At 52.3% G+C, this 13466-nt stretch overlaps 1 protein-coding gene across 1 annotated transcript in view; it reads right to left on the reverse strand.

Annotated features, from left to right (window-relative positions):
• Window positions 1-5871, reverse strand: part of CBFA2T2 (CBFA2/RUNX1 translocation partner 2) — a 58913-nt gene extending 53042 nt beyond the window's left edge. The window contains exon 1 of the mRNA XM_017735124.1: window positions 5787-5871. Within this exon, the coding sequence (XP_017590613.1) occupies window positions 5787-5814 (28 nt within the window). The 5' untranslated portion in view covers window positions 5815-5871. The remainder of the gene's footprint in view (window positions 1-5786) is intronic.
• Window positions 5872-13466: the final 7595 nt, after the last annotated feature.

Consider the following 13466-nt stretch of genomic DNA (forward strand, 5'->3'; position numbering starts at 1 on the left):
CAGCCCCGCCGCAGCGTCCTCTGCGCTGTCCTGCCGGGATGGGCACGGAAAGCAACCCCTGCACCCCGCTCTAGAGATGCTGTAAACAGGACCTGGCACAGGAATGGATGTAGAGTTTACAGAGATGCCTTGCTTCAAGCAAATTTGCCTCTCAACACATGGCCAAACTCTCACGCAATAAATTAACTATTTGGCAGCCACCGAACTAGCGCTGGAGCCAAACCAATTAGGGTTTAATGTGATCCCAATTTCCTATTTCTGAGACGGGGGTCGGGGAGGTGGGTGGAGCAGGGGGAAGAGGAGGGAGGGAGAGCAAAGTAAATCCCCTCCTGGTTTATAAATCCTTGCCAATCATCCCAGATAAACCTGTCACCCACAGCTCTAAATCTGTACTTGCACTCGCGTGCTCCGAGGGACGTGGTGGGAAAAGGCGCATCGGACGCAGCCAGCCTGACTCCCGACATGTGTTTTCCATACTTGGGAAATTCAATCATTTAAAAAATATTTACCAAGCTTTGTCTTTAATTAGAAAAACATGACGACGGATAAGGCGAGTTATTGTTTCTAAGCTAGAAATGTCAGAGATCCTCATGATGTCAGAAGATAAACCCCATCAGCGACCCGCGGACGCGCTGCCAGGGCCACAAATGTTTCGAGGGATTTTTTTCATCTCCCCTCAAAGTTCAGCTCCTTCCAGTCAGAATTCATCGGTGCCTTCTTGGCCCCCACCAAAGCTAATCAGGGAGGAGGAGGAGGAGATGGAGGGAAGGCTCCTGCAGCAGATCTGCCAGACGGGTGTTTTAATGCAAACGAGCTCGCACAACGGGGGAGGAACAGAGGAACATTTGACTTCTTTGTGTTTTAACATCCTGACTCTGGTACCTCCCTTGCACAAGTAATTACCTGCCCTCAACTAAGATAAGCAAATTAATCTCATCCACACCTGGAAACGCCACAGGCTGAGCTGTCCCCATCATTTAAAAAAGTGTTAATTTAAGTTTCTGCTTAGCCAAGGCTCAGAGAAATGCTCGCTCTCGGGAACACAGCCACAGAATACTGCAGCCCACAATACTCACCTAAGAAAAGGAAGCTGCCTGTGCTCCAAGCAGACAACCAGGAGTTCTGCCTGCCCAGGACCATGGGGGCCCTACAGCTGTACCCCACACTACAGCCCCTCTTCCACCTCTGTTTGATCCAACACCTCTGGCCAGATCCGGAGAGGCTCCGCAGGCAGGATGCACAAGTTAGAAGTACAAAGCAAATATTTGTTGGCAACAAACAAAAGACAGCCGGGATGTAATGAGCTGCAAGGCCCATTTGTGGGTTCACCACTCCTGTTAAGGTGACTGAAGAGTCTTTGCTGACCAGGTGGGGGTCAGGGAGGGTCCCTGGACTGGCTCCTCAGCACTGCCCGGCTGTTGTGTGCCACCAGCCCAGTCCCACCAGTGCCAGCAACTGCTGGACCCAACCACCCCTCGCCAGTCCCTGGCCAGACCAGCCCACTCCCACACACCCCAAACATGTACAGCCTCCCTGCTTTATCTCCTTTAGGGCTTTATACCTCCTTCTCCTCCTCCTCTTGTTGCCTCCTGGCAGAGAAGGCGGGATCAAACACACAAAAAGGCCAGGTGGGAGCATGGCAGGTGATATATTTGGAGGAACTTCCTGCTACAACAACCAGGTGCACTACTAGGAAGTGAAAGCCAACTCCCAAGAGGTCATGAGGATTAAAAAGTACGGCTAAGCAGGGAGAAGCTGGTATTGATGCCAACAAACTGGTGTGTCTATTGAAACCACTTGGACAAAAGCAGCAGTAAGTCTGCAAGCATTCACTAAGTATTTGTTTGATTATTTTATATCCACAGTCAAAAAAAGGCTAATCCTGCATTTTTCCATTCAAAACCATACCTGTAATGAGAGAGTTCTATAATATTTTTCAAATATTTTTTAGCAAGCTTTGAAGTGTCACCTATGGCCCCAAAGCCAAGCCATGAGTATGCCATGTACCTTGTGAAAACACCCTTGCAACCCAAGGCTGAGGGCTAATAGCACTGACTATCTTAAATACCAACATAAATCTACACTGGAGAAAATCCCTGCCTGAACAGTCTGATCCTTTAAATTATCCCAAGTGTGCAAAGCACATCACTGAGGAAAACATATGTGCAGAGTTTGACCTCAAAGTCCAAGTGCCAGAAAAGCTGCTACCTGTAGAAGTTAGTGGCGCTCTCTGATGACACGGAGTAAAGGACATTTTAATTGACTTCTGGGGTCAGGGTTGATTAACCTGGAGCGCAAAATACAGCCAAAATGACGCCCAGGACACCTCTGTAGCTGAATCAAACAAGGGTGTGCACACAGGATGTGGCACAAAGAGATGGGAAGGTGACAGGGACACAGGACAAGTTTTAAGTCCCAGACACTGGCTGGACAAGTGCCCTCAGGACTGTGGTTTTCTGGAAAAGCTCCAGGTAAATCACCTGTCTGGGTGGAAACCCTTCCCCTGGGACTTTCTACATCAGAGGGGGAGAGATGGATTCACTTCTCACCTTTTTGAGTTTTACAGCCACCTCCTTCTTCTGAAAGGGAAGAGTTCACCTCTGATTCTTGCCAGCAAGAGAGAAACCTGAGCAGTTCTCCCCCCTCCAGTGGCTCATGGCAGCCTCTCGAGGTGCCTGTGACTCCTTGGCAGCTCAGGCAGATGGCAAGCACTCAGCTCACTATTCCACTCCAGTCCTGCTTCCAGCAGAGTCAACTCCACAAGCTCTACCCCAAGTACAAGCTCTTTTCGACCCTCAGAGTCCCTGCAAATCAAAAAACTCTTTTTCTTTTCGCTGACTGCTTTAAAATGTCAGTTTATTTCACTCTCCTGAACACTGGCACAAAGGAAGAGGAACACCTTAAGCCTTTCATTTTACGGCGTATGAAAATCAAGACTAAGTCCCTGAATGATCCATTTCAATTTCTGCCCATTGGAAATGTAAGAAGAGCATATTCATGAGAGCCACTATGTGCCTCAAACTGGAACATCCCAAAGTTTCAAAGCACTCCTTCTTCATTGCTTCTCTCTTTCCCCATCATTAGTTTCACACTGAGCACTGATCCACTTCTCTGTAACACACACCCAAAGGAATCAAGCAACCTCCTGACATTGCCAGGATCTGTGTAACACAGCAGAAATCATTGGGCTGATAACCAAAGCAATGCAGATAATTAGATTTATAAAAATTATGAGTCTACAGCTGATTATTACTTTCTTGAGACCAAAGATAAACCCCAGCAGTGTTCCTGGGCTGACACTGGGCTCAAGAACTAAGTGATGTCTTGTGTCAGCATTCAGGCTGTTAACAGCTGGCACTAACAGGACATCCTTACCTGATCTATCTACAAAGGTCCTGATAGCTATAGCCCATATCTATGTGCTTATCTTTATAAAGCAGCTGCATGGCTCACCAGGCTTATCCTTAGCATTCCCCAATGGATGCTGGGCCACAGGCACATTAAAGCTGCACAAAAATAACACCTTAGCTCCCACTCCAAGCATTCCAGGTGCCCTCACCCTCTCCTGCCAGGGGCTATGGCTTTGCTGTCCCTGCTGCCATAAGGTCAGTGATTGCTTCTGCAGTCCTGTCAGCAGCGCCCAGATGAAAAGCCCTAATCACAAAATAACAAACTGGTTTGGGCTGGGAGGGACCTTAGAGACCACCTTATTCCACCCCTTTGCCATGGGCAGGGACACCTTCCACTAGCCCAGGTTGCTCCAAGCCCCGTCCAGCCTGGCCTTGGACACTGCCAGGGATCCAGGGGCAGCCACAGCTTCTCTGGGCACCCTGTGCCAGGGCCTCCCCACCCTCACAAGGAACAATTCCTTCCTAATCTCAGACATGGTTTAATATTGCAAAACTCAACAGCTACACACACATCCATACGTTCCTGCCACGATCCAATAAAACATTCAAACAGCTCACCCTGTGTTGCAGAAAGTGTCACAGCTGAGAGAGGAACTGGTTTCACATACCCATCCTGAACCTATGATGGAGGCACAAGATCCCTGTCTCCCTTAGCTTCAATGATTTTTAGCAGGATTTCAAAGGTCTGTCCTCCCTGTGCTCAGTCTGAGGGAAGCAGGGAGTCCGAGCAGTCTCTGCATACACCATTGAGCTGCACCACGAGCAGACACACTGTGTGGGATTTGTTTCATCCAACTCCTCACTGCCAAAGCCTAAGCCAGCCAGCTCTCCTGGACTCCCCTTGCAGGCAGTGAAAAAGCCCAGGCACCTCCAGTGTGGAATTTGTCTCATTCAAAGAGAGGTGTGCAAGGCTGGAGAGATGCAACACCCTCAGAAGCGCCTGTTTCTCCAATGTGACTTCAAAGGGAGCTTGGGGAAGGAGATGGGGCACAGAGGGCTGACTTTGGACAGCGGGGTTAAAGCACATGATCTCACCCGAGCTCCTTCTGTGGGCTCCTTCAGGGCTGACAAAATGAAGGTTAGGAGCCAGGTGCCAGGGCTCTCCACAGCCACATGGATGTGGACATGGCTCTCCCACCACGGTGCTCTCCAGGCACCTGGGACACTGGCTGGGTAAAGTCCACGTGCCTTGCCAGACTCATATATTTCTAACTGCCTTAAGGGGTAACAGCCTCACTTCAACATCTCCACACACTTTGCATCAAGCAGCACAACAAAGTATAAAACCACCCGCTGCAACTTCTGTCACTCGGTAATTCCTTCTCCATATCGGGAATGCAGCTTTCAGAGTGGTTTCCACATTAGCATCAGCATCTATCTTTACACTGCTTCCCTATGAGCAATCACACTTCATTTTAAAATTCCTGAATTTCCTGAGCTTTGGGATGTGCTTTTAACTGCTTTTCTCCCTTTCCTGAGCTATGGCTTATCCGCAGAGTCACCTTGAGGCCATGATCCAGCCCATGTGCAATGGACATTGCTAGACACAGACACCCCGGCTCCGTCCGGCACCTCACTCCTCATCCCGGGATGGGCTCATTCTCCATTCCCAGTTGTGGATAAACAAGCACAGGCCACAAAACGCTCAGGAGATTGAAAAACAGGCTAACCACGTGCTCTCCTGCCAACCTCCTGGCTTGCAGAGGGCACAACACTTCTGGCAACATACCCAGGAGTTTTGGGAAATTAATGCAAATGGAGCTGAAGAGATCCACCTTCCCAGCTCCAAGCAGGAGAGGATGCTGCCAAAGCCAGGATTTATGTGCACAGGATTCACACGCACACAGGTGCCGGGTCGCTGCCCGCAGTTTGCAGGGGTTGGAACACTCGTGGCCAGCTCTGTCCCGGGTATCCACCGTGGTGGCACTCCCCGGGACATTTTACCGACGTGTTCCAGCGGCGGGCTGGGAATGTGGGAAGTGCCAGGAGGGTGCAAACCTTTCCCTTTGGCTCCAACACCTGAGCTCCGGCACTGCCGGACCCAGCCGCCTGCCCAGGGGTGAGCGGGGGGCGGGGGGGGGCTGCACCCCTTGTTCCCGGCCGCCAAAGCCCATCCAGCCTGGAAATTCCACATAAACCCGGGGAACGCCGGGCTGGGCTTGCGGGTGGGGGTCCCCCAGGCCCACACTTCGGGGCAATGAACCCGCACGCTGAGAAACACCCACGAACCACACACACAATTACAGACCGCGATACAAAGCGCGTGTCCCCCTCCCGCGCCCCGCTCCGGGGGCTCAGCCCCGCTCCCCCCGGCCCGGCCCCGCTCGGCCCCGGCCCAGCGCTGCCTCCCGCCCGTGCCCCGATCCCGGCTCTTACACTGGCAGCTTCCCGGGATCCCCACCATGGCCCGAATCCCCGCCGCCTCCTGCCCGGCCCGGCCCGGCCCGGCCCTCGCCGTGACGAGAGCGGGGGCGCGGCCTCCCCCGGCCCGCCCCGGGAGCCGGGCAGGAAGGGGATGTGGAGGGAGGGGAGGTGCGGTGCGTGTTAGTTCGGTGATGGATTACAGCCGAGTTGCGGGGTGTAACCTTCACAGACCCAACTGTCCGCATTCTCCACCTCCACGGAGGTCTCCCGCTCCCCCTAAGGTGTTACAATACCAGTGCACACCCCCAAAGGTGTTACAATACCTGTATCCCCAAAAGATGTTAAAATCCCTGTACCCACACCCCCAAAGGTGTTACAATACCTGTATCCCCAAAAGATGTTAAAATACCTGTACCCACAACCCCAAAGGTCTTACAATACTTGTACCCCCCTAAAGTGTTAAAATATCTGAGGACAAATAGGTTTGTCCCCAGCTCAGCCCCAGTGCCTCAGGTGTTGTAACCAAAGTGGTTTTGCTCCCTCCCAGCATTTCCCACATTCCGAGCCCACCGCTAAACCACGTCCACAAAGTGTCCCAGGGAGTCTTGCCACAGTCAAATATCCATGGCAAAGGTGAGATGTCTTTCTGCTCCTACAAGCTAAAGCTTTCACTGCATAAGTACCTCAAAACCTAGAAATGCCAGAGTTTGGGATCACAAGAGCTTCACTGACAGCCTGAGACTCCTATTCAGGGTTTGTCAAGGCAGCAGCCTCATAGAATCATGGAATATCCCTGAGCTGGAAGGGATCCACAAGGATCACCCAGTCCAACACCTCTGCCTGCACAGACACCCCAACAACCCCACCCTGGGCATCCCTGGCAGCGCTGTCCAAATGCTCCTGGAGCTCTGGCAGCCTCGGGGCCGTGCCCATTCCCTGGGGAGCCTGGGCAGTGCCCAGCACCCTCTGGGGGAAGAACCTTTTCCTTATGGTGAGGTCTGATCGGCATCTGAAAACGAAGCACAGCTCTGCTCCCATCCTGCAGGGATTTGCCACTTTAGGTGCTCTCTGGGAAGCTGAAAATATGCCAGCTTGGTCAGGAATGTCCCAAAACACTTGGGAGTAGCTGTAGGAGGAAGATATGTGCCTGCAAATTGGGTTATAGCTGGGGTTTCCCTTCCCAGCAATAAAATATATATGCGGTCCTGGAAGCAGGGCCAGGACACAGTCTCCTGCCCTAGGTAGATATCCTCACCAGTTACCAAGTCATGCTGGTAACAGTGTGGCTATGGATGCCCTGCTTCAGTCTAGGAAGAGCTTACTCCAGTGAAAGAGAGCTCGTGGGATGGGGCAGGAGATCCGAGCTGGCTCTGTCCATGCTCTCAAGTCACTGCCTGTATAATCAAGGCATTGAGATCTGTGAGCCCTGCTCGGGGAAGAAAGGGCACACGGGTCAGGGCTGCTGTTTCCCAGTAGGACTGTGGAGGGCTGGGAGCCTTTGGCACAGGAGCCCTTGGCACAGGAGCCCTCTGCACTCCCTTGGAGGAGAGAGGCCTGAGGGCAGGATGATCTTGCCCAGAGATGAGCAACCTTCCTCTGGGTCATGGTGACAAAGTGAACCACACCCAGCACGCCTTGTTTCTGTATGGTAATACCCAGTACCCAGCTGGCCAGTTGGTTTCTACCCCACCCCCTGCCTACCCCATGGAACCTCTGCCCCCCAGCCTTGATTAGGGAGCCTTGTCCCTGGCCACCCCTTCACAGGGGCTGCTGGACAATGAAAGCCACCTCTGTGGAATTGCCATACGAGGCTCCTGTCTCTCTGTCCCCGGGTTCGCCTTGGGTGATTTCACGGGGAGCTGAATCACAAGAGCTGGAATTGCTTGTAGCTGAGAAGGTGCTACACTCTGGGAGCAACATAGGACCATGCTCCCAGCAAACTGGGTTTGACCTGCCCCAGTTCTGGGCTGGTGGTTGCTGGCAGCAGCCTGTGGACAGCCCAGCCCTGCAGCTCAGCAGTGTTTCACTCCCGATGCTCAGGGAGGCTCAGGCTCAGTTGGAGTTTGCTGGCCAGGAACAGGCATCTCTTGGGCCCAGATATCCCAGGATGGAGCAGATCCAACTTAGCACTAAAACAACAGGATCATCCATCCGGTCCCATTGTCTTGGTTTTAACTTTATGGCTTTGCCTCCTCCCCTGGCCCCTGTCTGCCAGAGCCTGCATCCCCCGTGCCGCTGTTATCTCCTGCTGGGCTGGCTGTAGCTTGGCTCTGGCCAGTGTTTGCCACCACCTCATTTCTGTGTCATCTACAGCCTTGCTGGAGCCAATTTGACACTGGTGAAGCAGACAGGACCGTTGTGTGGGGTGCTGATAAGGGCCTTGTTTTTATTTAGCTGGTTCTTAAAGCCTGTGAAGCTCCTTGGAGAGTGGCAGGTTGGGCTCCATCAGAGCCCACCGTGATGGGAGCAGCTTCCCAAGACACCTGAATGTGCCAGTTGCAGCTTGGCATCTCCCTGAGGCTCACCCAGGCTGGATCTCTCTGTGTGCTGAGGGCAGAGAAGATGGAACTGCTGTGGTGACAGTGTGGGGCTGTTGCTGCCCTGCTCCTTGTCCCATCCCTCCAGAGCACCCCAACCTAGAAGGACACGCCCTTCTAGTGAAGTGTCGCTGCTCAGATTGAGGAGAGGGTGATGAGGACTGGGAAACCAAAGCAGAGCACTGGAATGTGCTGGGAAAAGCTTTGAAGGAGCAGCAAATGTATTTTCATCTTCATTTCTCTTCAACAGATTTGATGTTGCCCAAGGTGAAGCCATGGCAGGCACAGGGCAGCTCCATGACAGGGCCTGCATTGCTGCTTGGTTTCTAAAGATGGAACAGCTGCTTTGGAAACCCCAAAGAGGAGAGGACTGTCTAAATAATACCCCTGGAACACCAGGAAAAGATGCACATGAGGCTTGGTCTTGCAGGCCTCAATGCTGATGGAAGGCGTAGCTGCTCAGGACAGCAGTTTTGGGGACATTTCCATAGGTATATGTGACTTCCCCACAAGAAGTAGGATCACGTTTGAAATGGGGCCATCCTGCTGCCCCTCCAGCAAGTGTCTTCTAGAGAGGAAGAGGTGTGAGCAGGGAATGGGATCTCTGTGCTCTTTCTCAGATCTGAGCCGAGTGGTGCCAGGGTTGTGGGTGAGACGTGGGCATGGTGTTGTAGGGAGGGCAAGCTCCAGACCCTGATGGTCTGTGAGCAAGGGGAGCATGTTACATGGAGATACCCTCTGCTGTAGCCTGCCCTGCAGGGAGCTCTCCTTCCCCACCTCCACCCGCCCAGATTTTAAGCCATACAGTGAGCTGAGCTTGTCTCATGCTCTCTGGAACAACAGCCATCAAACAAAGGTGTCAGATGCAATTTTTCCTCTGCTGGTATACTGATAGACAGAGCAGGGCTTATTTGCTCCAAGAGAAAAAAACCCACCCAGCCTTTATGACTATGGATTTCTGTGCTGCGTCCAACCGAGCAACACCTGTTCACTCAGCTGATGCTGCTGTATGTCCTTGAAATAGGCTGGTGTACGAGAGAAGAAGCTCTACAGGCATGTGGACTTCATTTGGAACCCTTTTCTTTTTATCACTTGAACACATAATGTATTTGGGACAAGAAAAAAGGCTTCTCAGCCCAGTGCGGTGTGTGGAGAGGTAGATATATCTGTCTAAGTATTTATATACCTCTATCACACCCGACTGAGCAGCCACAGTTTTGCAAGCAGCATTTTTAGGACTATAAATACACAGCCTCTATACAGGGTATGTATCCATGGCCAGTAAACCACCAAAATATTCATACATGCCCTCCAAAAGCCAAGAGGTGCTCCCACCATCTTTAGAACATTTAATTTAATTGGATATCAGGCTGTCACGTCACAGGCACCTTTTCCACGGTGAATTCTCTATCAGATGCACAGGGAATGGTGCTTGCTGTATGAGCAGGTACTTGGCCTCTGCTCTGGTTATTGCTGCCATCCCCCACCTCAGCTCATGCCATGCTGAGCGAGCTATGCTCTGCAGATGGTTTTTTTTCAGTTCTGGTTGCTGTCCTGCCACGTCCTTAGCCCTGCCTGAGCACTGATGTGAAGCACCATTCTGGGTTTGGTCCCCATCCTGAAGGAATGGTGCTCCTCCAGCTCGTGCAAAGGTCCTTCCAAAGGGAACAGGAGGGACAGGAAGGACATGGAGCTGTTGGAGGGAGTCCAGAGGAGGCCATCAAGGTGATCAGAGGGATGGAGCAGCTCTGCTGGGAGGAAAGGCTGAGAGAGTTGGGATTGCTCAGCCTGGAAAAGAAAGGCTTCAGAGTGAGCTAATTGTGGCCTTTCAGTACCTGAAGGAAGCCTGCAAGAAAGATGAAGAGAGACTTTACAAGGGCTTGGAGGGACAGGACAATGGGGAATGTCTTCAAACTGAAAGAGAGGAGGTTTATATTGGGATATTGGGAAAAAATTCTTCCCTGGGAGGGTGGGGAGGCCCTGGCACAGGGTGCTCAGAGAAGCTGTGGCTGCCCCTGGATCCCTGGAAGTGTCCAAGGCCAGGCTGGACGGGGCTTGGAGCAACCTGGGATAGTGGAAGGTGTCCCTGCCTATGGCAGAGGTTGGAATGAGATGATCTTTAAGGTCCCTCCAACCCAAACCTTCTCTGATTCTCTGATTCTATGAGACCTCATGGCCTTGAGTCCCCCTCTGAATGAAACCAACATGACAAAGGTGGCTGCAGGATGCTAAGCTAGAGGGAGGGAAGGCCCTGGGTGGAACAAACTCTCTCAGACAAAGATTTATGGCCAGTCTTGCTCCCCACAGCCTTGTCCTGCCTCTTCCTCACCCCTTTGCTGTCCCCTCCCAGTTCCCACACCAGTTCAGTCTTTCCATTTCCTCTACAGGGAAGGCAGATCTGGCGGCAAGGATTAACAGCTTTGATCAAAGAACAGTGAACACAAAAGCAAGAGGGAATGTTGTTTGGAAATCTCTCATCTCACAGGCATTTGTAGCTCTAAAAATGCTGGAAAGAAAGACATTACTGTCATAGGAATGAGTGGGAAATGAGATAAAGGATTCCTCTCACAGGGCAGGTCATGGCAGAGTACCCTGCCTGCTTCCTTCACAGCGAACTGGTTTTCCAAACAAGGCAAAATGGAAAGTTTAGTACAGGCATCACTAACAAGGGTGAGAACTGAGTGAAAGGCGAGTGAGGCAGATGGTGCCAGAAGGAGGTTTGGAGGTTGGTGGAGTTTCCCAAGGTCAGTCTTGGTGTCCGGTCAGTGTTTCTCCTGGCACAGTGCGAGTGGTCAGCATTGCCTGGAGAGGCAGGTGTGTCCTGGGGGAGGGGATGGGATCCCATCAAGCAAAAACTTCTGGAGGAGGGGATGGGTGGGATGAGACCTGGTCAGCAGGTGGGAGGCAGAGCACACAGCGGCTGTCGAGCCCAACAGGCAATAATTCTGAGATAAAATCAGGGGACATTATTTATTGTGCAGATCCCTTTCTTCAAACACAAATGTTTGAGCACGAGGGTGTCCAGCCCAGCTTAGAAGCTGTAATCCTGTCCCTGAAACCATCTCAGATCTTCCTCGTTTGTATATTCAAGCTGATGAGTGCCTGCTGCAGCCATAAAGAGGCTGATACTGTTTTGAATATCTTACTTGTTTTCCAGAGGCCATCTGGCTGCATTTCTTCACTGTTTGAGAAAGCAGTGACACTGACAGTGGTGCATTACCCAAAAAATGCCCTGTGCTGGGAGAGTGAGTGACTGGAGGGGCAGAAAAGAGACGTGTGAGCACTCAGCAGTCGGAGCTGGACATCAGGGCTGTGCATCGCTTTGAGATCTCTCAGCAACTCACTGAGAGGAACCAACTCGCTGTTCAGGACCCTGGGAGCCAGCGAGCAGCTCCTGTGCCATGTCATCAACTCCCGTGCCACGTCATCAGCTCCTCTGCCACATCATCAGCTCCTCTGCCATGTCATCAGCTCATCCACATCACCGCCTGGCCGGGCACCCCACAACTTGTGCAGCTCAGGGTTTCAGCTCTGGGTGTCCCACCCAGTGCATGCAAACGGGGATGGCTGCTGGGACCCACAGACCTGCTCCCTAGGGAGCAGTGAGGGAGCTCAGTGCCAGGCAGGATCAGGTCAAGGTGATCAGACTCCAATGCCAGCAAGAGCTGAGGAAAGCCCAGCCGTTGCACCAGTTTGGACTTGTCAAAGGATGATTCCCTGGTTGCCTTGCTTTTGGCTTCTGGGGGCAGGGACACCACCCAGCCTCGGGGACACAGAGCCACGGTGTGTTTTGGTATCATTCAGGAACCTGCAGCCATAAAAGTGCTCAAACTTTTAACTTTGCAGCCTCAACCCAGCCCCTTGTCACACTCGGAGCAGCCCAGAGCTGAGCCCAGCCTGGCCGTGCAGGCTGCCTGCCATCTGGCACAAGCAGGGCCAAGGAGAGTTAAATAAATGTTAAATACACACTAATGCCATGTGACACCAGCAAAAGGCAGTGAGCTCAAGCTCCAAGAGTCTGCTTATGTAAACAGCATCCTGAAATTAATATTTACCTTTTAAAACAAACAGATATTTGGGGTGTTTCACAGCCTTTCTGCCTAGCAGATGCCAAGAACAACAGCTTGGTACTGCAGGGAATTGGCTTGACAGCTCAGGGGACAGTAAACTCCCCACCAGTCTCCAGACTGTGAGGTCAGAGCCGGTCCCTCTCTTTTCAAGCAGATAAATTCACACAAGTGCCAGATTAATCTTTGCTCGGGGGCTGCGACCTCTAATGAGGAGTGGGAGCCACCCCGACATCGCAGCCAGGGAGCGGCATTTGAGCGGCAGATGGGCTGGGGATGAAGGATTTGGGGATGCTCAGAGCAGTCCCTTGTCCAGAGGGACCCTGGGGAGGCAGAAGGGCTGTCCCGTGGTGGCTCCTTGGGTGGCACCATCACCACGAGCCTGGATCCACTTCCAGCCAGACCTGCACCTGTGGCGTAAATCCCATCATTTCCCTAAGGAGTGATCGTTCTGCAAATCACAACCCCTGTCAGAGCACAGCCAGGCTTGGGGGTGTCGCTCACACACCCTGGTTGCTGCTGCTCCTCCATTGTGGCCATCCTCATCCTCATGTGAGCACCCAGCACTTTTTGGGGTTTGCTCTGTTGTTTTAAAACATCATTTTCCGGCAATGGGATGTGTGCGGGCACAGACACAAAGCAAAAGTCAGCTGCCACGGTGGAGGTGTTTGGCAGTAAATAGCAAATGAGTAGAGGCTGGGATAGGAGCCTGATTTGGGTTTTAATATTTTTTGCAGATGTCAGAAGCAGAAGGAATTTTTGGTGCGTTTTGCAGCTCACCACTTCTACCATCACCCCCTGCCGGCTTTTATTTCAGCCCTCTGCTCCTAACGCACCTTCATCTCTGGCACTGTGCTTCCATCCTCGTCCTCCCAGCTCGGGATGGCTCTTCCCTCTTGGCTGTGGTGCTGATCCCCTCACGATCCTGCCTCTGGCTCTGGGTGCACTTTTTCCAGAGGATTTCGGGCTGCTGTGGCTGTGCAGGGCCCATGCTCACAGCCACCATGTGCCTGTCCTAGTGCTCAGCTGGCTCCTACTTTGGATTTTCAACTCCCTCCAGCAGATTCTTGGTGATTTTTCAATCTCCC

The sequence above is a fragment of the Corvus brachyrhynchos genome, unplaced genomic scaffold (assembly GCF_000691975.1).
Source record: "Corvus brachyrhynchos isolate BGI_N302 unplaced genomic scaffold, ASM69197v1 scaffold125, whole genome shotgun sequence".
In the NCBI taxonomy this organism is placed as follows: Eukaryota; Metazoa; Chordata; class Aves; order Passeriformes; family Corvidae; genus Corvus; species Corvus brachyrhynchos.